General features: G+C 35.8%; 3 protein-coding genes and 1 long non-coding RNA gene across 4 annotated transcripts in view; 2 read left to right on the plus strand and 2 right to left on the minus strand.

Moving 5' to 3' along the window:
• The window catches only part of LOC108566783 (fibrous sheath CABYR-binding protein-like), a 38,756-nt gene extending 22,069 nt beyond the window's left edge, over nucleotides 1-16,687 (plus strand). Inside the window, exons 4-6 of the mRNA XM_017926827.1 lie at nucleotides 13,281-15,131; nucleotides 15,764-15,823; nucleotides 15,895-16,687. Coding sequence (XP_017782316.1) covers nucleotides 13,281-15,131; nucleotides 15,764-15,823; nucleotides 15,895-15,936 — 1,953 coding nt within the window. The 3' untranslated portion in view covers nucleotides 15,937-16,687. The remainder of the gene's footprint in view (nucleotides 1-13,280; nucleotides 15,132-15,763; nucleotides 15,824-15,894) is intronic.
• On the minus strand, nucleotides 5,056-10,305 carry LOC108566784. The gene is made up of 3 exons (XR_001891222.1): nucleotides 6,713-10,305; nucleotides 6,321-6,549; nucleotides 5,056-5,278 (listed from the first exon to the last, which is right to left on the minus strand). It is a non-coding gene; the product is annotated as an uncharacterized LOC108566784 (long non-coding RNA).
• Nucleotides 16,688-22,601: 5,914 nt separating the features above from the next.
• Nucleotides 22,602-24,136, minus strand: LOC108566781 (splicing factor U2af 38 kDa subunit). Its single transcript, XM_017926823.1, has 5 exons — nucleotides 23,978-24,136; nucleotides 23,741-23,895; nucleotides 23,527-23,681; nucleotides 23,252-23,451; nucleotides 22,602-23,169 (listed from the first exon to the last, which is right to left on the minus strand). The coding sequence occupies exons 1-5, from the start codon at nucleotides 24,019-24,021 to the stop codon at nucleotides 23,031-23,033; spliced, it is 693 nt and encodes a 230-aa protein (XP_017782312.1). The 5' UTR covers nucleotides 24,022-24,136; the 3' UTR covers nucleotides 22,602-23,030.
• Nucleotides 24,137-24,177: 41 nt separating this feature from the next.
• On the plus strand, nucleotides 24,178-24,808 carry LOC108566780. The gene is made up of 2 exons (XM_017926822.1): nucleotides 24,178-24,253; nucleotides 24,329-24,808. Exons 1-2 carry the CDS (start codon nucleotides 24,194-24,196, stop codon nucleotides 24,806-24,808), a joined length of 540 nt encoding a protein of 179 aa, XP_017782311.1. The 5' UTR covers nucleotides 24,178-24,193.
• The last annotated feature ends 1,229 nt before the right edge of the window (nucleotides 24,809-26,037 follow it).

Genomic DNA, 26,037 nt, shown 5'->3' on the forward strand with positions numbered 1-26,037 from the left:
CAAATAATAACGAACAGAAAGTCAACAAAAAAATAAATAAAATGGTATCAGGCTCCGATTCATTTGCTGTGGGTGTGTGTTGGGTTTTTGATAAAACTTAGCGCGCTTCGATTTGCATATCAAGGCCTCATCATCATCGTTATTCTTTTAATTTTATTTTCAGTTTCACTTTTGTTTCGTTAGCCGGTAATGGCTGCAGCATGGAATTAACAATAAGTGCAAATTGAGCCTAAATATAGTTTGTTGGTATTAATATTCAAGGTTCCGGCGCGCATGCATTCTTCGCTACATTCCTGCTGATCCTTCCTGTTGCTTTTATTTCGTTCGCTCTGTTAGTTGCTCCTCATCAATACATATTTATGTGAGCGCTCTCTCTCTGCCCATTATATTATAAGGTCGCCCTTTTATGGGTGGATTCATGTAAATCTTCGGTTATTCATTTGTATCCTTATTTTTTTCTTCTTTCGGTTCCATGTCATGGGTGAGGACTAGTTCCTCGCTCATTCGCTCACTCCTCCTTCTCTCCTTGGATGCGTCATCGCGTTTTAATCTGAAACAAAGGATCGCTAGGTGCATTTCCTGCAGTCTGCATGGGTGACTCATGGAACCGTCCCATATGTTGTTGGTTCGTGGCCGAGGCTTTCGTACACTCCCTCGGAAAGTTGTATGCATGCGAACTTCTGCACTACACACACACTCGCTTCTTCAGACAGACAGAAAAAAAACACTTTGTATAAATTGACGTCCGAAGATTACAATAATCCGGGTCAACGCAATTAAAATTTTGTCGCGTAAACAACAACCATGAGGATCGATAAAGTTCAAAGGCCCTTTCGACCGTTTTACGCAATTACAAAAACACATCCATCACTCTTCATTCTATTTTTCAAAAACAAAATTGATTGACGTAATCTCTTTCATTTCTAAACTTAACTTTTTCATGTTTCATTTTAATATCTTTTGGTATTTGATTTCATTACAAATACATGTCAACTTACATCAATCACATTTCCAATTATCAAATTTGAACAGTTTTTTTCAGATATTTTTAATTTTTTCTCATTTTTTTAAAGATTTTCTTAGATTATTATTAAATTAATGTTCACTATCAATGAATGAATGATTGTTTGTTCTTAATATTTTCCTCTTTGATATCAAAAACAAGATTATATTAAATCTTGAGGTCCTTGACTTTAGAGAAAAGCTTTTCTTCTAAGATGTATCGACCGGAAATTTAATTTCGCTCCGAATTTCATCAGTTGTTTTCCTTTTCGCATCTGCGCTGAGTATCCAATTACGAATCATCTTTGAAATTTAATATCTCCATCAATCTCGCATCATAATATATTTCGTTACAAAGTTTAATCTTCATTAAATTAAGCCTGCGATAAAATTTATTATTGGAACATTTTATGATTGTTGTCTTGCTGTAATTCAAAAAAAGGGAATTAGCGTCGTGAGCGGAAACTGATGGTTAACAGCGAGTTAATAATAGATGTAAATCGTTTTTAATGTCGCGTCGGCTGAAATTGTTTGTGTGTGGCATATCGAGACGCATTTATTATGCAAATTCCCGCAATTGCTGTATACGTACTGTGTTTGGTTGTTCTTTGTTTGTTTGTTTGCTTGTGTTCGTTGCAGAGATAGGAATGTGAAATAGTAAATATTATTGCTGAGACGTGTTCCTCAACCTTCTGCCGATGACCAGAGCCGCAGGAGGTGCCTTTGATCTCTCTCGCAGCAATTTGTTTGCCGCGGTTTTCTCTTTATGTGCAGCAGCAACAGCAAGTTTGAATTCGTGGCGGGATGGGACTCCATCTTTGAATGGTGTCTTGAAGCTCGAAGGTGCAGCCGGTCTCTGTGCGAGGGCGGCACCGGTATTTGGCGAGGCTCGTGCATTTTTGTGGGCGTACTCCTCTTGCAGACCTCGGGTCCACACCCATCGTCTCGCTGCACGTCGTCTGGTGCTCCGACCTACCTCAACTGTCCTGAACTAGAGGAGTTATATCGACTCGAGGTGGTTTTTCAAATAACTCACCAGACGAGTAGGACGGTGGCTCCGGACGGGTTTTCGTTTCTAATTAAAATTTACGTGGGAGAACAGAGGCTTTCGTCCTCTCTCAACTCTCCTCCTCGCATCGCATGCAACAATGATATGCCTCATGTAAAACGTTGGATCAAGAGCCCTCCTTTCTATGCAGATAACAGGAATCGGGCGTGGGCTGATTTGCAGATCTTGCCATCAGCCTTAATTAAACACAACTCATACCGGTAGCAATTTTTCATCTACTCAAATTTATTATAATAACGAATTTAGATCCAAGCTCTTGATGTGAATTATTGTTACAGTTAACATTTCACTACCATCACTCATATAATGCAAATGCAGAAGTAGGCTATCACCATCCATAAATTTATGCAATGAAAGCTTCGTTTACCACGAATTGTTTTATCGCTTCAAAACCAAAGAAACCCATTTGCTTCCAAACAATTTCATGCTTATACTCGCATCAATTAGAGACCGAATTACATGCAGAATTTTCTAATTATTCTCTCACCACGACAAACATTTATTTCATTTAACATAACTCGAATTCAAAGCGTCTTCATTTACAGTAAAGACAGTATTAATTCAACATCTTGCAACTAATTAGTAATTAAAACATCATCACCTTTAAATCTCAGTAATTTCACATTTTCTAAGAACAGTTATAGTCTCAAATTCCCATGTATCCAATATTTTTTTTTATTAAACAATTACAGTTTTATTTCTACCTTTAGTAGTTTCTATAATAATAACTATGAAATAAAACAATCATGAATCTAGAAAAAATATGAAAATTACTAAAATTGTAATCGAATTTCAGTTCAATAATTAATTCTATACTTTGATTATTTCTTATATTAAACAAATGAAAGCAATCAAATTATGAAGTATTAGAAGTAATAGTATACAAAATATTTAATGGAATTCTTTACTTTACGCAATATATAAATTAATTATATACAGGACGAGCTACAATTTTCATTAAGTAAAATTTATTTCAATTGGATAATCCTTTCTATTTAAGTTATTTACCAATTGAATGAATTAAAGTTTTTATATATTTTTTATTTGATCAGTGATGTTGCGCTTGAATGATTAAAGTGGAAATTAATAATAAATGTGTTATTAATTGTTGATTGAAAGGAACAGATGTCGTTTGGTTAGAGTCAAAGGAAGAGATGATTTGCTCAGACAGCAGCAGCGTTTGCATACATCGTTCGTTGTTTTTGTGACTCTCGAGGCGAATTCCCTGTCCGGTTCTGCTCATCTATATGCTGCATCTATCATAACGATATGCAGATTGCGGTGTAAACATGCGAGGCAAATAGTAGAATGTCGGAGCTGCGGAGAGCGTTGAAACCTCTTTGGCACAGGTCGATTCTGTTTGGCGAAAAAGCCAATATTTACACCGTCGTTTTGTATATATATATGTGTGTGTATACCTCTACCTACCTTTTCCGTCTTCTTGTTGTGTCGTTCCCGTTTTATCTCGTGAGAAACTGGAGGCTGCGTCGCGCAAGTTCATTTACATTTCACCGTGATATGTGCGCCGATTTTTTGCCCCGGCCTAGCCGTTTCAATAGAAAGCTATAATTCGCTAGGAAAGCGTTTTGTTTGCCAATGAGAGAAGGACTAAAAGCAGCAGCACAGCAGGAGGAGACGACGGTGGAGGTGGAGCAGGAGGAAGAGATAGGAGGCTGTGGATGAAATAGCGGCACAAGATGGAGCCCGTTTGGAAAAGAATCCCTGCTTGCTTGATGATGGTCGAAGGGGGGAGAGAGGGAGATGTGGTCTTAGATTTTTGCAGCCGAACCTTATCTTTGCCAACTAATCGAAGCCAATCAGCTTCCTCCTCTTCTGCGGGAATAGAAGAGAAGAATCGATGATTCCTACGACGGCAAAGTGAATGTGGGTCTTTTTTCTTTTTCATCTTCATTTATGCAGTTGAGCCGTTTCGTAGTTTTGCAAAGTGTGTGAGGCCGACTCGTGGAACGTGTTTCTTGCGAGTTTAGCCATTAAACGGCAATAAATATTTTAAATAAAACGCATTCTGGCCGGAGTTCATAATCGCTAATTGCAAGCAAGAAATGCCGTTACCGCTGCTTACAGAATAATTACATATATTGGAAGAGTCGGTGTATAGCTGAAGAAGAAAAGGCCAAGTTGTTGATGTTTGATGATTATGAAGATGAAGAGAAGGCCTACCTACGCCTAGGCCTAGGCCAAGGCGTGACTTTCAGGCAGACAATCCCGACCGCAGGAGAAAGAGGATGGATGATGGCGGAGGAGAGACTGCATTCTCGCTATTTTCGCACTTGACATTGGCAACGGAAATAATATAGCCGCGGCGCAATGTAATGATGTTGTGTGTGGGGCCGTTTAAAATTAAATTCTGTTTGTGTTGTCCCTTTTTTTTTATTTCTTTCTCTTCGTTTCTTTCACTCAAAGTAGTCTCATTATTATTATTTCCTTCGTACCGTTTATAAATAATGTCGAGTCGACTATTTTCGGGTCGGCGCGGCGTTAACTCAATTAAATCAACGGAAACCGCGATGATGAAACATACATCAACAACGTTTAAATGTCATAATCATCATTAACGTAACGATGAACTTCGCTAATTACCGAAATCATCATAAATATTTTTCAGTACTCTGAATAAAATAAACTAAAGATGTTGTGAACATCAAAACCTTAGATGATCATCATCAAATTAAATCACCTTAAATGTTCTAAACCTATGGGTTTCAAAATGACAGCTGTCACCTTACGTCAAATTTATATTATATGTAATTAAATCAACGGAAACTGCGATGATGAAACAAACATCAACAACGTATGAATGTCATAATCATCATTAACGTAACGATGAACTTCGCAAATTACCGAAATCATCATAAATATTTTTCAGTACTCTGAATAAAATAAACTAAAGATGTTGTGAACATCAAAACCTTAGATAATCATCATCAAATTAAAGCATCTTCTAAACTATGGGTTTTAATGGTTTCAAAATGACAGCTGTCACTTTACATCAAATTTATTTTATATGCAATTGGTATAACTAAAAACAAATATGTTGGGAAACGCCGATGTAGACATCAAACTTCTCGTTGCAATCATCATTAACACAACTATGATCATCGTTAATTCATGAAGTCGTTACTTTCAGAATGAAATCATCTCGTGGCGTTGTGTCTGATCCATCCTTGCTTGTAATTATTTCAAGTACTGGCAGAGGAGAGACATCAGTAATTACTGAAATTGTCTCACAAGAAGCAATAAAATACATAGTTGTGGATTAACACGATCGCGATTAGAGTAATAGCAGTGTTTATATAGCAAAGTGTGCAGAAAGTACAATTAAAATGGCAACAATAAATCTCATTTTCGCAGCAACGAAACGGCGTACAAATTGAATCGTGTGTAAAATGCGCACATTACGAGAAACTTGATGTCCCGGAACGGAACTTCTTTTTTTTTTGTACACAAGCGAAGACGTTTTAATGCGATTTTAAAGATTTATGAATGCGCAAAAGTTATTGGAAATTTAATGTCTCGAAAACGTATATAAAAATTTCAATGTTTATAAATTCGAAGCAATTAATTTTTTGAGCCATCCAAAAATAAAGATTTCGTTACTTCTGCGTGCGTTGCTGCTGCAAACTCTGTTTTGCAATTTTTGCAGTACGCAATTCTAAAGCTAAAACTGTATTAAGCTTGTATATAAATAAAGAATATTGGCATGTTTCAGCCATTTGCGGAGTTGGAATAAAATGCTTACAAATTCTAAACATTTCCAAGATTATTTCTTTACAAATTTTTCTTCCATCAAAATTTGTTGATTTGTATCATGATATCATTTAATTCAAATTTTCTTAATCTAAAGTTGTGCTTTTCTTTCTTTTTGCTTAGAAAAAAAAAAGTTAAAACAACATGCGTTAGGTCAATCTTTGAATGGGTGATTCTTTATGGTTCAAAAGAAAGAACAATATAATATAAATTGTTTAGTGAATAACATGTGGTTACAATTTAATTTCTAAAATCCATATTATTTTGTATATTTTCATTTCATGCAACTAATTTTAAAAGATAATTTTTAAATTTTTTTTCCATAATAGTCAAAGTAAAGTATTGATGTAAAATTTCGGTCCTATTCAAATGTTTCGACAAAATGGCGTTCGCACGCGCACTCTAGAATATTACGTAACGAACGGGGTGGAATTAACCTGAGATGAACTAATTGACTACTTTTACGTCTACAAAGACTCACCTTGCGCATGAAGAAGAAAAAGCTGTGACTGTGTGTTGTTTGTATTCCCTAATGGGATTTGTTCTCCGGGGATGGTACACGAGAACGCACACTTTCTTCTGCATCTCAATAACTTTGCGCGAATCGTTACGAAATGCCCCATATTCACTCCCCCAAGTCGTGCCAACCCCACCACATCGGACGTCCTCGTTAGAGCCAACTTAAACCGTATACTTATACCCTAATTAAGCTTTAGTAGTTAATTAATAATAATTCATTAACCCCCTCAAACTACGACGAAAATTGGATGAAGAAGTTGTAATATGGTAAAGAAGGTAAAAGTAAACATTCATCCATTAAATTTTCATGCATTGTGTACATTAAATGGAGTTACGCTACACGAGCAAACTTACCTAATTACGCAAATAATCCGCACAGCAGGCAAACATACGGAATTTAATTAAAAAAGAAGGTTTACGTTCTAAATTCGATGATGTGTGTACAAACATTTTTTTTCAAAATTAAACTTTTTTTGAATTTTGCTATATTATATATTTTATGAGTGCAAAGAAAGAACTTTTAACGCAATGATTAATGTACGCTTTTTGCATAAGAGATTACTTGTTATTAAATAGTGTTTGTTGTCCTTGCGTTGTCGTTCCATTGCACAATGATCTATTAAAAAAACGCAGCGTCTCTCTCTGTCTGTGGTAAGGGTAACTAACCTATCCTAAATCATTCTATTTTCGGGGACGCCTTCATCCTGACCTAAGCTAAACAGCAATTAATTTCCATTCTTATTCGTGTTTCTCGCACCGAAAATATTTTTAGAATTTGAATGAGCGACGAAGCGCCGAGAGGAGAACGGAGAAGAGTGGACGACGAAGAAGTGCGGTTGGTCGCGCGTGCTGCCTTCTGCAAAATGTATATATTTAGAGCGGCTGACTTCAATTACAGGATTATTGTTGCGAAGAGATGCGCTTTTTGAATGAGGAAATATCCCGATGATGTTGCGAAGCCATGTGTGATTTAACTGTCGGCAGTAAATCACGAAACATTCATTCCTCACACATTTTTTTTTATTCCTTACTCATTGCGTCTTCTCTATCTCTTCCTTACTTTTTTCTTTCTTCTCTCTATTTTCGGTAGCCAAAAATACACGCCCTCTTGGCGCAAACTGTGCTCGTGGCGATGAGGAAACGCGTTTCCGAATTTCGCAGTTGGATTCGCACATGTTTTTCCAATTTCTTCCTTACGACTATTTTTGTTGTTGTTGTTGCTATAATCGTGTTGTATCGTGGTCGGGAAAATCGAGACGTTTCTAATGATATGGGATTTCTTCTTTCCATGAGCCGAAGGATTATTTACATGAAACTGCACATATTCAGGCGTCTTGTATGTTGAGGAGTCTCGAATATGTGTATATGTTGCATGCGGCCTCAGCACGAACCTGTTATACAAGTTGCTTGCAATATTTTTATCCTTCGAGGAGATCCTTTTTTTTTTTTGTTAAACATCTACCCCGTCTTCATTTTTTTTTGTTTCGTTTCGGTTACATTCGTCCTTCTCTCGTTTTATTAGTTTCAAATTTGTATTTCGAAATGATTCATTCGCATTTTGATTTTTTTTCTTGGCCAAAAACTTGCTGTTTACTACTATTGCGTTCCAATGTGGAAAAAAAGTCCTTGAAGGATGTTGACAAATAGTGCGAAGCACGCAATGTTCTCACCGAGTTATTATTGCCATGTCTCGATATCCAACACTTTTGCGTTGGCGAATTCGATACTCTCGTAACCAATTTGTGTGACTAATGTATTGTGTTTCTCTGTGCGGAGGAGAGCATGTGTATCGAAACGCCTTAACGGTTCGATGGAAGAGAAGACATTGAGGAAAGAGCTGATGAGTGGAGTGGAGGAGAACACTGCTTTGGTATTAATCTGGTATTAATTAAAGCTAATTATCGGGGATGATGTTGAACTCTCTGTTGCACATAGCTGCAGCTCCTTGCATTTTCCGCCACGGCGAGCTGGAAACCTATAAATAGCAAATAAGTAGTTAACCGATTATAATAAATCGGACGACGTAATAATCAACCCGGAGTAAATTGAGTGTATCAATATAAAAAAATAAATAAGAAACAGGATGTTGAGGCTTATCCTGCGGGGTGGCTGTTATTCTCTTCACCTCCAGAAGCTATCAAACATACCACCACATCATCATCATCAAAACTTTAAAAAGGCTATTGGAAACGGAAATCGTCCTCTGGTATATATGCAACTCGGGCTTTATGTTAAATAGAGAAACGGCTTTCTTGCGGAGCGCACGCCGCCATCATCCGTGCCCTGCTGCTGCCACCCATGCATCTTTCTCTTCTCGTCGCAAAACTGCACACACACACCAGGCTAGAGTTACTCAATTATCTTCGTCGAGGGAGAGAGAGATAGTTACATGAGATATGCAGAGAGGTGAAGAGAGATGGATATTTATATATATATAGAGAGAGAGAGACAGATATAGTCGTGGCACTCGCTATATTTATACCCAGCTCCGGATCGGCGCAGAAAAAAAGAGAGGAAAGAACGGCAACAACGGCCAAAGAGGATAAATAAAAATAATGCACATTTTCCACATTCCGATCGGTCTCTCAGAAATAAAGAAAAACCACCATCGGCACACGCATAATTCTTCAAATATATCTGTTGGGTAATTGTTAATTCAAGGGAAACTTTTGCCAGGCAAATACTATAAGCCTGGGCAAATAACTTTCTAGAATACTCATTCATATTTTAACGATATTTGAATGAATAGTATTTTCCGGATTCAATTTTCCTTTTCCAAAGTTAATTTTTGTCACTGAATTCTAGGCGAACTTAATTTAATCTAAACACTATATACGAATTCAGATTTATTTACGAATCCTAAGGATTTCAACTCCTCTTCATCTCTGTCTCCCCATCTACATCTCTTCATCGTCGAAGGTGATTCAGAAAATCGCATCGGAATGCCACGCATTCCGGTACTCTCCAGTCTGCGAGAATCCAATTTTAACCGAAATCGAAACCGAAAAATAAAAACGTTTTTGCTCGATTTAAATTTACAATAATGCTCGTCCTTGATTTCTGTCGTAAAAATATAAATCGTACGCGCATTAATATGTATTTCTATTCGTTTGGTATCTTGATAGTCGAAGGCGCGTGCAGGTGGTGCTCCTCATCTCGTGACGCTTTTGGCAAACGTTACTTCTCTCATACATTTTTTTTTATTTCTATTTGATATAAAAACGTTTCCTTGGATGCTGCGAATATGTTGTTAAATTTCGCTAATGTGCCGAGTCCAAAATAACGATGGACGTGCGCAATTGCGTAATTTTAGAGCGTTGATGGAGGAAGCCTTAGCTATTTGTTGTAGCTGCAGGAACAGCAGCAGCAGCAGCAAACAGGCTTTTTGATAAGAAGTAGGTGTAGATTGCGGAGCTGCTGGAGGAAGAAGCGAAAAAAATAAGCGCTGAACTCTCTGGTGGTGGTGGTGGAGTAGGAAGCAGAGGCAGCGAGAGGAGATTAGGAATGTAAACGCTGTCGTCTATCTCTACGCTCGGTCGAAGGGTCGACAACCTTTTTGTTGCATTAAGAGCTTTAAGATGGAGGAGGATGAGAGAAAGAGAGGCAAGAGATGTGCGGTGTGGTCGCGATTGATAATTTCGCATTGTTTGCCGCGATATTTATTTTATAAATAAAACGAGTACAATAAGACGTTCTCTCCGCGCACGTTATCACGAGAGTTTATCATCACGGTTGGCCGTGGATCGAAAACATAATGTATAACACACACACACAGATCAATAAATAAATAAAGATCATAAAATTGAAAAAAGATCATGGGAACATTGAGATCATTCAGTGAAATTATTTATGCGAATTCCAATTAAATCCGATCCGATTGATTGCTGCCACCTTTCGAATTCGTTTTTGTAATTGAATTACTTACTACGTCCGTTCCAATGATTCGGATTCTGTTTGAGACGTTCTTTTTTTCTCTCCGTATTGTTGCAGGATTATAGTTCATTATTTTTTTCAATCTCGCTTTACGTTTTGCATTCAACAACAACAGCAGGATTAATTCACCGGTTTTGTTTTACGCTGGTGGTATAAGCTTGTCTATTGGAACTTCAATTAGTTTCCAATAGCGAAATTACAAGATTAATTTCAACGATTGCTTATTAATTCGAGACTTCGATTTGCAATAATTACCGCTTACAATTCAATTGGGTTCATGGAATTGTGCATTAATTTTTTTTAGAAAATTATATGAAAATATTTTCAAATATCAAAAATTGTGAAATTTTAATAATTATTTTTAATTTAAAAGTTATCACTTTTATAAATTACATATTTAAAGAAAGTGATAATTTGGAATAGAAAATTTTAATTAATTTTAATAATTTAATTTAAAATCATTCAATGTGAAATTGTTAATAGTAATAACAATAAATTATATAAAAACTGAATCATTTCAAGTAAGACTAAATCTTAGATTTGGGTCTTCAAATGATTAAGTTAAATTGATGGATGAATGCGTTTTCTTGCTGTTGATGGTGAATTGTGCGTGAGGATGTTGCGATTTTCTTGGGTTTTCTTTGATCTAGGTGGCATTGAATGTCCATTTGGCGAAGTGGACGAGAGAGAATATTCAAAATGGCTCGTGGTTTGCGGCCGGTCTTCGGTTTTTGTTGTGTTGCTATACACCACAGCAAAAGTCGCGTCGGGTGGAGGCGAACCGGTGGATAACAGCAGGGACAGGGGAAGGGCAGGACAGGGCAGGGCATGAGGGGGCAGCAGGCGGAGAAAAGACGTGGTCTAGAGAGAGAGTCTGATTGAATAAACGAGTATCTCGACCACATCTACTAGTAAATGTGTAAGTCGACAGAGGATATACGTGGTCTGTAGGGTGTAAACACTTGCATACCCGGCCTAAGAAGTCGGCTATAAATACCCACGGAGTCGCAAATCGTTCCCAGTGTCTAAAGGCATTTTGAGTCAAGCGTGTGCGTTCTCTCCACCAAAACTCCTCCACTCTCTCACCAGAGTTGTAGTAGTCACAGACAGCAAGCAGCAGCAGCAACAGCAGCAGAGTATCTCTCCTCCCCAAAACGCTCTGTGCATTCAGCTCAAGCTCTCTCACCTCACTCTCGGTTGTTTCCAAGTTTGATGTGGTTGTAGCAGTATTTGCTGCACATATCATCATCTCTTCACCAGTTCTCAGACAAGAGCCCCACATTCAAAAGCTCTTCTCGCCGCACACGCCGAAAGTCCGCTCCGCTCGACTCGACTCGCCGTCTCGTTCGAAATCTCAAAAATATTTTCTCGATAAACATAAACAGTTCTAAAAGTAGTAAAAACCGAAAAAAGATGGAAAGCCAGGTAACTCAAAATCACGATTGGCTCGGTGTCACTTCATCCATCATCATTTTTATGTGTTTTTCTGTGTTGATCGCGTCCGGAGTCAAATTTTTAGTGACTTACTTATTCGGAAAGAAGGCTCACCAGAGGGTAGTTCATTTGTTTCTTCAGTGTTTCTAAACAAAAAATTATATAAATATACAACAACAAAAAATTAATTAGCCAAATTTTGTTTTCACAATAATCTTTAATTTCGGTTTTAATTTTTTTTTTTTTTGGAAATTTTTTAATTATTATTTTTTTTTTGAATTTGCGAAATTTTAAAACATTGAAATTATCGCCGATGCCAAATACATTTTTTTTTATTATTTTTATTTTTATTAATTTATTTTGTTTTAGTATTAATCTTTTTTTTTACCACTAACCATAGTGTTTAATTTTGTTTATTTTTAGTATTAATCCATTAACTCCGCTTTATGTAATCATTTGGATTCAATTTATTTTGTTTGTTTTGCTTGAAATTAATTAATTAATATTTGTATATTTCTTTAAAAGGAAATTGTTAATACATTCAATTTTCGTTTTCTTAACCAAATATCTTTTCAGACAAAAACTTGCTTCACAAAGGTATGAATTTTATTTTTATTTGATTTTTTGGAAATATTAATTTCTATAAATATACACATATATCAATTGTATTAAAGTTGAAAACTATTAAAAAAAAGTTTTATTTGTCTGAAAAAATATGTTGAAATATGTATTGTATTAGAGTGTGAAATTATTTTTGGTTTCATCAGGGGATGTTACTCTGGTGTTAAATTTAGAGTCAATTATATAATTAGATATCCGTTAGAAAGAGGAATGGGAAGAGAGCAGTCGCGACATTGCCTTTTGATGAAAATAGACCGTGAACTTGTGTGCGTGTATCGTCGCGGCTCTTTCTCTTTTCCTCTGGCCAAAGTGGCAGGTATTTCTAGAATGGCCCTCCACCTCTCTCTTCAACCTAGGAGAGCTCATTAATTCTTCAATAAGGTCTGCAAATAGAAGATTTCCTTTTACCTCCTCGGTGTACGACAAATTCCGAATTCACCGCCGCTAATGCCAATTCTATAAATACGTTCGCTCTTCTCGTTTTGCATTTCATTCGATTAGGATGTTGGATGTCAATGCACTCCTCGTCGCCGCTGTCGTTATATAGTAAATAGACCATTGTGTGCACTCTCGACTCGCGAATAGTTTGTGTACACCCTTTTTATTTTACAGTCTGCTACTCGCTATTGAGACTTGTCTCTATCCTCTGTGTCTGAAATGACTTGGTTTCAGTTCAGCAGCGTCTGAATAATTGCTTCCTTTGTATGCACCAATTGAATCATATAATATATACCAGTTTGCTGACCTTATCCGCACGCTCTTAATAAACGTTGCTCTGCTCCTCCTCACACATGTATGCATATATATATATATATTATACATAAATGCTGCATCCTTGGACGAGTCTGCAATTTTATTATTAATGCCGAGCTTATTAAATGGAACGTTTCTGTTTCGAGTGCAATCATTAAATCTTGTCTTGTTTTCTTTGCAGGGAGCCGAAGCCACTTCCCCAACTGTTGAGAGCCCAAAGGCCGAGGGTGAGAAGACCACCACCCCAGTAGTCGAGGCCGAAGAGAAGCCAGCGGCAGTGACCAACGGTGAGGCCACAACCGAAGAGGTAAAGGCCGTCGAGCCTGAGAAGCCAGCAGCAGCAGCCACCCCAGTCGCGGAAGCAGCGCCAGCTGAAGAAGCTAAGCAAGAGGAGGCGGCGGCTCCAGCCCCCGCTGCACCGGCAGCTGCCGAAGAAAAGGAAGAACCTAAAGTGGAGGAACCTCCGAAAGTAGTCGAAGAAGAACAACCCCAAGCTCCCACAACCACTGAGGAACCTAAACCCGTTGAACCCGTGGTCGAGGAGACGGCCAAAGAGGTGCGTACCGAGGAAGTCCCTCCTCCATTACCTTCCTCTAACCCTCCTTCCCCGGTGACGGTTTTCGCTGAGTCGACCAAAGCAGATGCGGTCCCAGTGGGTCAACTTCCATCCGCGCCGACGGAAACTGTCTCTGAGCAGCAGCAACAACAACAACCCACGCCCTCAGAGGCAGTCGCCGCCGCCCCCGTCGCTGAGTCACAGCCCGCCCCCGCCGAGCCGGAAGTTATCGTTTCCGCTCAGGCCGCCCCGACTTTAGCTGAACCACCTAAACCCGCTGCTGAAGCCGCCACCACCACCACTTCCGACCTCGAGGTCGCCAAGCAGGAGGAACCTGTGAAGGCTCCAGAACCAGAGAAGGCCTCAGAGTCTACCGAAAAGCTTCCTGAACCGGAGAAGATTGCGGAACCAGAGAAGGCTCCAGAATCCGCTGAAAAGCTTCCAGAACCCGAGAAGATCGCAGAGTCCGCTGAGAAGCTTCCAGAAATCGAAAAGGTCGTGGAAACGATTCCTGAGAAGGCCCCAGAAACGTCTGAGAAAGCTCCAGAATCGGAACCGAAAAAACCTGCAGAGAAAGCAGCTGAAGATCTAGAAAAACTCCCAGAGAAAGCACTTGAATCTCCGGAAAAGCCAGCAGAGAAAGCTCCTGAATTTCCTGAAAAGCCAGCGGAGAAAGTACCAGATTCTCCTGAAAAGCCAGCAGAGAAAGTAACAGAATCTCCTGAAAAGCCATCAGAGAAAGCACCGGAATCTCCGGAGAAGGCACCGGAATCTCCAGAAAAGATTCCCGAACAAGCATCTGAATCTCCTGAAAAGCAAGCAGAAAAAGCACCCGAATCTCAAGCGGTCGAAACAGTTCCTCAACCAGAGAAGGCTCCAGCGGTAGCAGAGTCTGTGCCAGAACCAGAAACGGTGAAAGAGCCAGAGACATCTCCTAAGGCTGTAGAAGAAACTGAAACGCAAATTCCTGAAGTCGAAACCAAGCAACCTGAAGCCGTGAAAGAGGCGGAACCAGAAAAGAAGGTGGTCGAAGAAGAAGCTAAGAAATCGAATGAAACTGAGGCAATTCCAGAAGCTCAGTTGGACGCTGCAGCGGCTGTGGCGGAGGCGGTTCAGCCTACATCTCTTCCAGAGCCGGTGTCGTCCCCCCTCAGTTCCGAAACTATCACCCCCGTGGTCATCAATGCCGCCGATTCCCTGCCGGACATCTCCACCGAATCTTCACTTCCTTCCCTTCCCGAGCAACCATCCACGGATAGCTTGCCGGAACCAATGTCCCTGCCCCCAATCGACGCCGCCCCCGAGCCAATCGCACCCGAGGCGATCGTCGCTCCCGAGGCCCCAAAAACCGTTACAGATATTCCCATCCCCGGCGAAGCCGTCGTTCTCACCAATGGGAACGCGAATGGACTGCCTTCGCCCGTTGAAAATGGTGACGCGAAGCCACCACAATCCATTGATGGACCTCTGAAACAGGTGAATAGTGCAAAACGTAACGGAGAGTCTATTGCATTAACATAATATATTATATACAATATATTCATATAATCCTTTTTTTTTTGTTTCGTCTTTCTTATTTGTATGTTTTAAATCTTATTGGGGGGGAAACCTCTGCTGATGTGTGCGTGTACATACAACTCGAAGAAATCAGTAGGCGTTGTCTCTCTTTCTCACTCTCTCTCTTCTCTTATTTTTTGTTTGTTTTTGTTTATGGTTTTCTCGTTTGTTCCGGATTGAGCGGAATTTGTGCTAACAACAATGCTGTGTGTACATGTTTTCAGAGTCTTTTGAAATCTAACACGTTCTCTCGAACACTAATCTTCTTATCTTTACTACTCTACTTTACTAAAAAAAAAAACGCATCTATACATTCTGTGACCGAAAAAGCGAGTGTGTTGGCACACTTTATCCACATCCAAACGACCCCAAAAAACCCTCCAACCCGACCCCCCCCCGTTTTTTAATCCAAACCCAACGTAGCTTTACTTATTATTTCTTAATATCTACCCTTTTATAGGTTTACATAATATTATTGTTACTATTTTTTTTTTCCAATCGAAATTTGTTGTCGACGCATCCACTGATTTTTGAAAATGTCCCAATTTCAGGTTGTTGCCGCAACCCTCGAGGAAAGGAGAGATGATGGAGACAAGACGGCCGAAGTTGTGGTACGTACTTCTATTGTTACACGGAAACTTTCAGCAATCACTAACATTCGTTATTGTTTCGTTTTCTGCAGGAAGCGCCCGCAGCTGCAGCCGCCGCCACCGTCGAGGAGTAAGTTCAGCACACGAACCGCGACAACCCCGCCACCCCCCCAACTTTTTTTTTTGAATTGTTTATATTATATAATGGGAACTCTTTTTTTTTTAATGTGTTAAACCAAAAAAAAATACTGCAAAAAAATTATATATTATATTGATGAAAAAAGAAGTATAACAAAAAGCGGATCATTCCTTGGGCAGTGACCGTTGTTCGACCAAAAGAAAAACCAACAAACTGCCAATCTAATTAGACTATTTATATTTACGGAAAAAAAAAAAAAATTTTGAAATTGTGAAGAGTTAAAAGTAACGATCGGAGGAGAAGTTTTGTAGATCCACTTCGCACGCGCGCAAAATTTTCGAACGAAACGTTCTTTGTTTTTTTTTTTTAAATTTTTATTAAATAAATTAAATACTCTCGATGAAAACGTCTTCATGAATGGAAAGAAAAGAAAGAACGTTTCGTGGAGATTCGATTTCATAAACGTGACATAAACGACGTTCAATTTAAAACATTAAAAATCATAAGCATATACAATTGTAAAAAATAGTGTTTAGCGATTTTAGTATATTTAGAGCTTCATTCAATAAAAAACTGGATGGATTAATTCGTAAAGAAATCCCATCATCACACACATCATTAAAAGAAAAGAAAAGAAAAGAAAAAGAGTTATCAACAAAAACCCTTAATAATAATGAATCAGAAAACGAGAGATATTTTCGTAAAAAAATAGTCCTTTTTGTACTGCTTTTTGTAAAGAAGAAGAAGATGAGAAAAAGAAGAAGAATGGAACGAAGAATTTATATATATATATTTTAGATTTTTGCTTTTATATTTTATTTTTCGTTTAGATTTAGTGTTTTCCTTCTTGTTTTTTTTTTATATTGATAATCCTCCCACACAAAACACTGATATATAAGCTTTGTTTTTTTTTCTCTTCGTTTTGTTTAAGTAATTACTGTTTTTTTTAAAACTATGTTCGTTTTTAATTTTCTGTTCCGAATTTGTGTACTTTCTTTTTTTTTATATATAACTTAAGTGAGACAGCTGATGGTGTTTTTTTTTTTTTCTATGTATAATTTACAATTGTATAGTGAGTTTAGTTTTTTTTTTGTCTTCTGATGATAATAATAATAGTTTTTTTCTTTATTTTATATTATTATTATTATATATTATATATATATATAAAAAAAACAACAACAACAAATGGAAGAGAGTTAGATTTCAATCAGCTGCATCTAACTTAACAACAACAACAACCCCCCAAAACCCGCTCTTTTACTACTACTATTACTATTATTTTTTACTATTTTAGATCAATAAATTGAAAGAATAGTGTAACAATACGTGTGCTTATTTTCTCTTTTTCTTATGTGTGTTTTTTTTTTTCCAAATGTACTTTTTACATAATAATTATGATAAGCAAGTGTTTTTCTTTTGTTTTAATTTAATTTTTTTGGAGAATTTCTGTATAGTTGGTTTTCACATTTTATATAAATATTACATATATATATATATAAATATATAAAAAACAAAAGAAAATCTTTGCGTATTTTGTGTCGGGCGTTCTCTTTTTCTGTAACTCTTTCTTTTTGTACATTTTTTAACAACGAAATTTTTATTGAGAAAAAGATAATGAATTCGGTGAAAATACTCTAGGCGGTAATTAATTAAATATAAACTAATGTAAACGTAATATTAATTTATATATAAACAAATATATATATAAGTAAAAAAGTAATAATGATTGAAATTGAATTGGAAGAAAAATTTGTTTTGACTACCTGTTTTTTTGGTATTATTCGAAATTTTAATATGTTAGTCTAGTTCTTAAGCAGATGGAGAGAGAGAAATCTATAACTCTGGATTTCGATTTTGTTTCGCTCTTGCAACAAAAAAAAAACAAAAGAAAACAAAATAATTGATTTTCGTTTGTTTTTTTTTTTTTGATATATTTGATTTTTGTGCCTCTGTAAACGGATCGAAGCTATATTCCCTCTGCATTTTACTCAAAAAAAAAAATCTAAATATTAAAATAATTATGCATAATGAATGGATAACAAAAAAAAAATGAATACAATTACTAATTGATACGATGAATATAATTATTATTATAAACGAAACAAAGAAACAACAACAAAAAAAAACACAGCTCTTTGATATTTCGCGCACTTTTTACTCTACCGACTTATCAAAACGGCTGTGTCTTATTATTATTATTAGATAAATACAATATATGTACGTGTGAATGTGTTTATAAAAATATGAATATATATATAATATACCTAGGGTGTTTCCTATGACATGGATTTGTTTATTTATTTATGTTTTTCCTGTCTCACCTTTTCTCTCTTCCCATTTACGGTTCTTATCCTTTCTACGCACTCGGAAACTAGTCGTAAAAGTTCTGCTCTCCACGAACCTGAGCAATACACACACACCTCTCTTTATTATTATTATTATGAACGTGTTTTATCGATGACTTTCCATAAATTAATTCGATTCTATTCATTGTGCAGAGAGGCAATTCAATAATATAATTTATATCTAATAATAACTGACAGATTGAATGCAGTTGCTGTAGCAACCAATCCTATATCTACGACTCGAGATGGATTGGTTTCCGCGATTTGCATATCTAAAGAATCATTTGAACGTGACTTCTCATACACGTACACTGGTTTACTTCTGCATAAAGAGATTGACGTATTGTAACAAACGTTACGAAGAGATTTTCATTTTAACTTGTTTTTTTTTTCTGAATTGCACGAAAATTACGTAACTTTTGTTGCGTTTCATGATTGCGTATGATGGGCGTCACCCATGCGAAACAAAAGTTAAGATTTTGGTGAATTTTACGACAAACCCTTTAAGATAATTACATCATCGATCGCGCAATTTAAAGCTGAATACCTCACCTTTACAACGAAACTATTTGCATCTTTATGCTGTCGTCTGCTACGAGCTGTAGAAATTGGGAAAAAGCGAATAAGATTTATAAGAAGAAGAAGAAGAACAAATAAGCAAGTAACCCGAGATCGTTGAAAAATTGTGAATGTTATTTAATGAAGAAAGCAGAGAGAAACGCAGAAGAAACATGGAAATTATGAAATTAGTTGTTAAACTTTAAAAAAAGAGTATATTTGATTATTATATCTGATTGTTTGTGTTCATATTTGTACAGCATATATTATCAATTACATAGCTCTTGATTATTGACCCAAAGAGGATGGAGCTATGATGTTTGTGTGTTATTTATTTAACATATAATTAAATAAATAAAGTTAATGGTAAACCATATTATTTGTTTTATTTTTATCAAATTTTTTGCAGTTTTGTAATTATTTATGAGAATGGCACCTTTCTCATAATATATTTTTCATTAGGTAATTTAGCATTTGGATTGAGAATTGAATTAAAATACTTGATTTTCAAGTACTTGTAGTAGATGTACTGATCAAAACACAATGCGCGCAGTTAGCTCATTGAAAAGGTTATAGTTTTATCTTTAATTTGCTTTTTTGATGGTCTAATTAGTACTTGTGGTAATCGATTAATTTAAAAAACGTGAAGGTGTTGCATAAAATTGAAAAAATAGTTAAATAAGTGATTATATTCATATATATCAGAAAATTTTAACTTACTGTTTTAAAGAATAATTGTTTTGCCTTCGTTTGCTATAAAATGTATTCGTTTTAGTCAATTAATAAGAAAGTTATTAAGCTTTAATGAGTTGGCGGTATTTGCGAATCAAAACGCAAGTCCCCCCCACCTTGATTCACGAAAATGCCAGAAATTTTCGATTTGTACCAGGAGACCATGAGTAGCGAGTAGGTATCTGAGCTCCTGGCATCGGTCGTTCCTAATTGGTTGTAATTTGAAATTTTTAAATTTACATTTGTGTGAGTGAGTGAACTGTCAGAGTGACAGTTTTTATAGTCAGAAGTTAAATTTAAAGGTCTTTATTTCTGTTTATTCTACATTGTTTCGAATGCAACATGAATGAACAATATGCTCCATTACTTCCTTCTTCTATTTCCTTGTATGGAAAACCTTTCTCTAAACTTCTGACAAGTTCCAGTGGAACATGTAAACAACCATCGATCACTAATGTTCTTTGTCTTTAGAAAAGATACAACAGAAACTGCAGCTAACTAGGGACAATTCTTAAAATCTTTTTACAACAAACATACTGAATCAGTGTCTTCATATAAGAATGTGCTTTAATCATTAATAGACAAAAGGAAAACAGTCAACTTGTAAACAATCATTGGTACAATTGTTATTATTTTAGGTGGAGCTGATAGCAACATGCCTCTAATGTATAGTTGATGACCTTCTCCAGAAATTGGAAATAATCCTTTACTAGCAATTTTCATTTGTAAATAGTGGAAACCTTAACTGCTGAATATGACCAAAAATATTACTTCATTACAGAGATGGATAGCAACTATGAACCCTGTAGCACCCATGATTTTATTGTTGCTTTGTACATGATCTTCAGAGACTGGATAACATTTCTGAATGCATCTAGCATTGAAAATGCTAGAAGAACTAAAATGATAATTTTCATCAAATCCTCAGAAAGACACTAAAAGTATTATATAACTATCAATCTTTATTTTTTCAATCTCTATATTTTACATCAACATTCATATTCAACATTTTTCTAGAAGCAAGTGTTTACAAAAATACAGGCCATTTTATAAATCGTTGTTTTCTAAACTATCTAATACTAAAGTTTGATAATTAATTGTGACGAAGCTATGTTAGCTATAAACATGTATTTATGCTAATTTTAATCTTTTTATATTCTAGTTCAACAATAATATTCAAAATTCTTCTGGGAGCATTTTGTTTTGAAAATACAGTTCATTATCCAAGACGTTGTTTTCCACACTGTGTATTTGACAGTGTGGAAAACATCAACAAAGTTTGATATTTAATTGTGATGAAGCTATGGTAGCCACAAACTTGTATTTACACTCAGTTTGTTCTCTGTATATTAAAGATCAACATTAATATAAATAATCCTTCTTAGAGTTGATATATAAGAAAATACAGGTCATATTAGAAAATGTTATTTTTCCAACTTATTTGTGAAATACCAAAGTTTGTTAATCAATTATGAAGGCACCATTGCAGCTGCAAATTAATATTAGCGTTCATTTTAATCCGTGTATATTCAAGATTAACATCCATATATAACATTCTTCTGGGAGCTCATGTTTACGAAAATTCAGGCCATTATCTAAGACGTTGTTTTCCTATACGTTCATCAAAGTGTATATGTATGTTCGGTTGCTTGCACTTTAGGCGTGCAAGGAAATGGATTTTATGCAGCGCCAAATTGCCCGAACTATAACATTTGCTGTGTTGCTAACAGATGGCACTAGCTATCACTAAAAACAAACATTCATTTTGCGCCTAAAGTACAGGCAACCAAACACACATATAAACTATGATTAAAAAGTAGGATATCGTCTTGGACAATGAACTGTATTTTCATGAAAACCCACTCCAAGAAGAATATAACATATTCATCTAGAATTTACAGAGATTAAAATGAGCCTAAATACATCTTTGCAGCTACCATAGCTTCATCACAATTCATTATCAAACTTTGGTATTAGACAGTTTGGAAAACAACGTTTTCAAAAATGACCTGTATTTTCGTAGACATATGCTTCTAGAAGAACGTTGAACATGAATGTTGATCTTGAATATACAGAGATTAAAATGAGCATAAAAACATGTTTATACCATAGCTTCATCACAATTAATTATCAAACTTTGGTATTTGACTGTGTGGAAAACAACGTCTTGGATAATGTATTTTCATAACAAAATGCTCCCAGAAGAATTTTGAATGTAATTTTAAAATATACATAAATTAAAATGAGCATGTTTATAACTTGCCATAGCCTCGTCACAATTAATTATCAAAGTTTGGTATTTAATAGCATGGAAAGCACCGTCTTCGAAAATGTCTTGTAATTTCGTATGCACTTGCTCCTAGAAGATTTTTGAACATGAATCTTGATCTACAATTTCAGATTTTCGTGAATTTCACGAGAAACCTTCAAGATAATTACATCATCGACCATACAATATAAAGCTGAATACCTCACATTTCCAACGTTGCGCTTTAATTTTTAAGCGTTTTTTCTAAATAACTTGAAAAAGATTTCGTAAGAAGGGTTACAGCCTTTAGTTTCTACTCGTCAACCACTCAAGATAATTACATCACATTCCTAGAGTAAAGAAAACTCATTTAGTAACGTTAAGTTTATAATGCTAAAATAACAAAGATTAATTAACTCAAAAACTATACTATTAGTTTATTGACTAATACTCGTGGCACCTGGAAAAAGTTGCAAGATGTGCAGAATTTCCTTTGGATGGAAGCAATGAACTCTCTGATATATTTCAACGCCGACGGCTAAGAAGACATACAATAGCTTTTATTTCCTATTGTTTGGAGAACATAAGGCTACTCATTTTTCTAAATCTTTACATAATAAACTATACTAAATTATCTCTGGAATGTGTTGAATAGGAGTGGGCTGTTACGGCTGCAATTAATATAAATGTATGTATATAAATATTGTAGCCTCTTGCACAAAGGAAACGAAACTTTTGCAGAAGAGTAGAATTATTAAAGTCCAGCTGAAAACCATCTCAGTTTACGATGTTTCTTTATTCAATGAAACTCATTGTACTCAAACTAGTTGTGCTTATGAATACATTACTAAAATCATTAGATACACATTCATGCGAAATCTTAATATTACTTTCAATCGTATAAAACATTTTTTTTTCTTTACGCGGAAACAGATTTATTTCCCAATATCCCTGTTTGCATCTTAATAAAGCTAATTACAAAGTTGTTTCGAGTGAATTTAACTGAAAACAAATAATAAGATAATGAAATAAACGAACGTATGATATATAATATAATAATGAAAGAAACACAAATATCTTCAACGCAGGTCATCCGTTTGTATAGTTATCAAAATGAAAATCAATTTGTCAGCACTTTCTTAAAAACTGGAAATGAATATGAATCGCGCTTCTCTCCACCTCAACTTCCTTACATGACTCCACTCCTCAATATCTTCCACTTCTTCCTGCCCGATGGCGCGGTGAACGGGAACCTCCTCTTCTGTTTTCCCTGGAGCGAGAACGTCTTCTCGGTGAACGGGATCTGGAACGCCTACGACCGGCTTTCCTCCTCGAATATAAGTATCTACAAATACAACAATCATTAGATATTAAATATAACAGTTACTATCAGCATTGATAGACTTGAGGGATCAAAGTATAATTACCTCCTGAGTTCTCTAGAAATGGGCTTCAAATGCATGAAGTTGCAAAAACCAGATCGAGTGCATTCTCCCATTTCGTACTGGCGACAGCAAGCTTCACGGAAATCCGTGACTGGGCTCAATTCGGCGTAAACTGGACGACCACCAAACCATCTATTATTTAAATCAGTTACTGCCCTTTCTGCATCTTCCTCACGTCGAAACTGAAGACAAAAAATAGATTTTAATATGTAAACAAAAGCAATTATTACTTAAATAGTTAATTAAAGAAGCATTACCTTAATGTAAACATTGCCAACTAGGTGGTCTCCAAGATTGTCACATACATTCATCTCCTCAATTTCACCATATTTATCTTCACACTCCACAAAGACGTCCTCGAAAAAGTTATCATAATGTTCTTGCATTTCTTCATCAGAAACATTTGCGACCACTAAAAAATAGTTTATTATAAAGCAACCGAAGAGCTTTGTTTGTTAGATGTGGACTTACGATGGCTACCATCGGCAGACTTGGCTGAGTTCTGTGGGTTCACATATAAATTCTGCAATAAGCATGTCTGAGAGAAGGTGGGTTTGTTGTGGATTCTGGAGCATCTGTCTCCATGTCGACAGGCGCCAATTTTAAAGTAAAACGAACAATTTACTCTGAAATACAAATTACATGTTAGCAACTAACCTACAAATGCAAAAACGACGAAGTTCGTTTCTTTGAGACTGAAATACTCACTTATCCTTTTCTGTGCCGAAAATGGCAGCTAAATATTCTGCCATCCTTGATTTCACTCAATTAAAACACAAACAAAGAAAGAAATCACAAATACATTTAAGGATATAAGATTATTATCAGATATTATCCTGACGCTTATATTTGACGGAAAGGCTTCGCAAATGCCGCCAACCTAAGGAAAGAACAGTGGGTAACGAGCAGCGGTTTTGGTGTAATATGGCGATGGTGGACGGTAAAAGTTTGTTGAAATTATCGAATTCCAATTGTTTGCAAAGGGTAAGGGTTAATTACTTATGATTTCCATTGATTAGTCTGCAGTTTAAGTGTAATTAACGCTTTGTTTTTCTGTAGTTTATACATGAATCCATCGATGACATGATAGGACGTAAACAAACCAGTTCTGCTCCGTACGGTGGTGACCTCGAGTGGACACCGGGCGAAGCTCAGAAGGCGCGAAGCCTAATTCAAAATGTTTATAAACAAATGATCGTCGACGAAGAATCCTTTCCAAATATCTCCGATTTGAGCGAAAGCGATGTTAAAGTAATCAAAGAGTGTTTTGCGATTCGAAAGGAGGAGATTTGTCAGTCTGTAGCCAAGGAAAGGTACCTGGCGATGGGACAACCTTTGGTGGAGAACATCGATTGGAAGTTGAAATGGATGATTGGAAGCTCTCAGGTGCCTTGTTTCAGTGAACCACTTCTTCAGGTGGATCTGCGTTGCACCGACAAGGACAAGAAGGAGAACAACATCAATTTCGAGATGAATTTGGAGTACGTCGATCTTCTCATCAAGGATTTAGAATCCGCGAAGAGCAATTTCCAACTGTGATTTTATTAAAATAAATATTATATTAATCAATATTCGTATTATTTCAAACATACACAATGTTGTTTTCAAATAATTCAAATTTATTAATTCTTTATTTTATAGATTTACTTCAAAATCTTTAATAAATGTTATCATTACATAAGAAACGATTATATTGCACAATTTTTGGTATAATTACTGATATTTAATGTTAATGAATAACGAAGATACGAAAAAAAAAAACAATATTTTTAGAGTTTCACATTTTATTTAATTACACAATATCCACGCACATCAATTAAATTGACCTTTCCAACCAGCCTACTGCCTACTATATAGCAATTCGCGTTTTCTTACAAAAATATTTCAAAGTTCAACAAGATTTTTAAAATTTAGTTTTCTTTGTATACACTTGAGTGTATTTGGTTGCTTACCATTAAAACAACTTTTTTTGAAAGTTTAAAATTCTTGCGTTTTCTTCTTTATACTTAATTTAAATTTTCCATAATACTTAGAAAAGTGTAGAACTTTAAATAATTAATGATGATATCAGATGGTGGTGCAGATCTTTTGATATAAGTGTTATTAAAAAATTGTTTCACGTTTAATTTAATTATTCGATAACTAAGTAAACTTAATTACAATATCAAATATGAAAATTGAAGACAAAAGAATTGTCTTTCCAACGGGCCTACTGCTAGGTTTATAGGTCGTTTTCTTGCAATAACATTATAAATTTGTGTAATTAAATAAGGCTCAAAATATTTAAAAAATAAAGAAATTAAAAATGATAGTTGACGATTTTCTGCTATAAACTTTGAAAGTTAAGCAATGAAACACTTCGAAAATGCAGTGTCTTCCAGAGTCAAGTGTTCTAATAAAGTGAAGAGCGCCAGACTACTCAAGTTCAGCTCCGTCGTTAAGTATAAATGAAGATGTTTATCCTGCGAGGAAGATGATGACTCGATTATGCACAATTACATTTATATTTACTATGTTTACATTCTATTAGAGTGTCGTGTCCCAGGGTTAAGAAATCCTTGGACACCGTGGATTATCTCGTAGTTATGTCGTTGCGGAGTCTTGGAGGGTTTTATGAATATTAAATACAATATTCTTAATTTAGTTTTATTGTATACATCGGAGTTTTATTGAGACTAAACTAAACAATAGTTGATCTCATGTATTATTAACTAAGAGTTACATTCTGCTCTTAAGTTAGTGTTTACGAAGTAAGTGCTCTTCCTTGG

This window comes from Nicrophorus vespilloides, unplaced genomic scaffold (genome assembly GCF_001412225.1).
Source record: "Nicrophorus vespilloides isolate i.1.1-1 unplaced genomic scaffold, Nicve_v1.0, whole genome shotgun sequence".
Classification (NCBI taxonomy): domain Eukaryota; kingdom Metazoa; phylum Arthropoda; class Insecta; order Coleoptera; family Silphidae; genus Nicrophorus; species Nicrophorus vespilloides.

What these genes read in the sequence shown, in the direction of transcription:
- LOC108566781 (XM_017926823.1), bottom strand. Translation starts at nt 24,021, where the DNA reads ATGGCAGAATATTTAGCTGCCATTTTCGGCACAGAAAAGGATAA. An exon ending in TTGGCAATGTTTACATTAAG is followed by an intron (nt 23,452 to 23,526) that starts GTAATGCTTCTT and finishes TTTTGTCTTCAG; the next exon opens with TTTCGACGTGAGGAAGATGC. An exon ending in ATTTCTAGAGAACTCAGGAG is followed by an intron (nt 23,170 to 23,251) that starts GTAATTATACTT and finishes TTGTATTTGTAG; the next exon opens with ATACTTATATTCGAGGAGGA.
- LOC108566780 (XM_017926822.1), top strand. Translation starts at nt 24,194, where the DNA reads ATGGCGATGGTGGACGGTAAAAGTTTGTTGAAATTATCGAATTCCAAT. An exon ending in ATTCCAATTGTTTGCAAAGG is followed by an intron (nt 24,254 to 24,328) that starts GTAAGGGTTAAT and finishes GTTTTTCTGTAG; the next exon opens with TTTATACATGAATCCATCGA.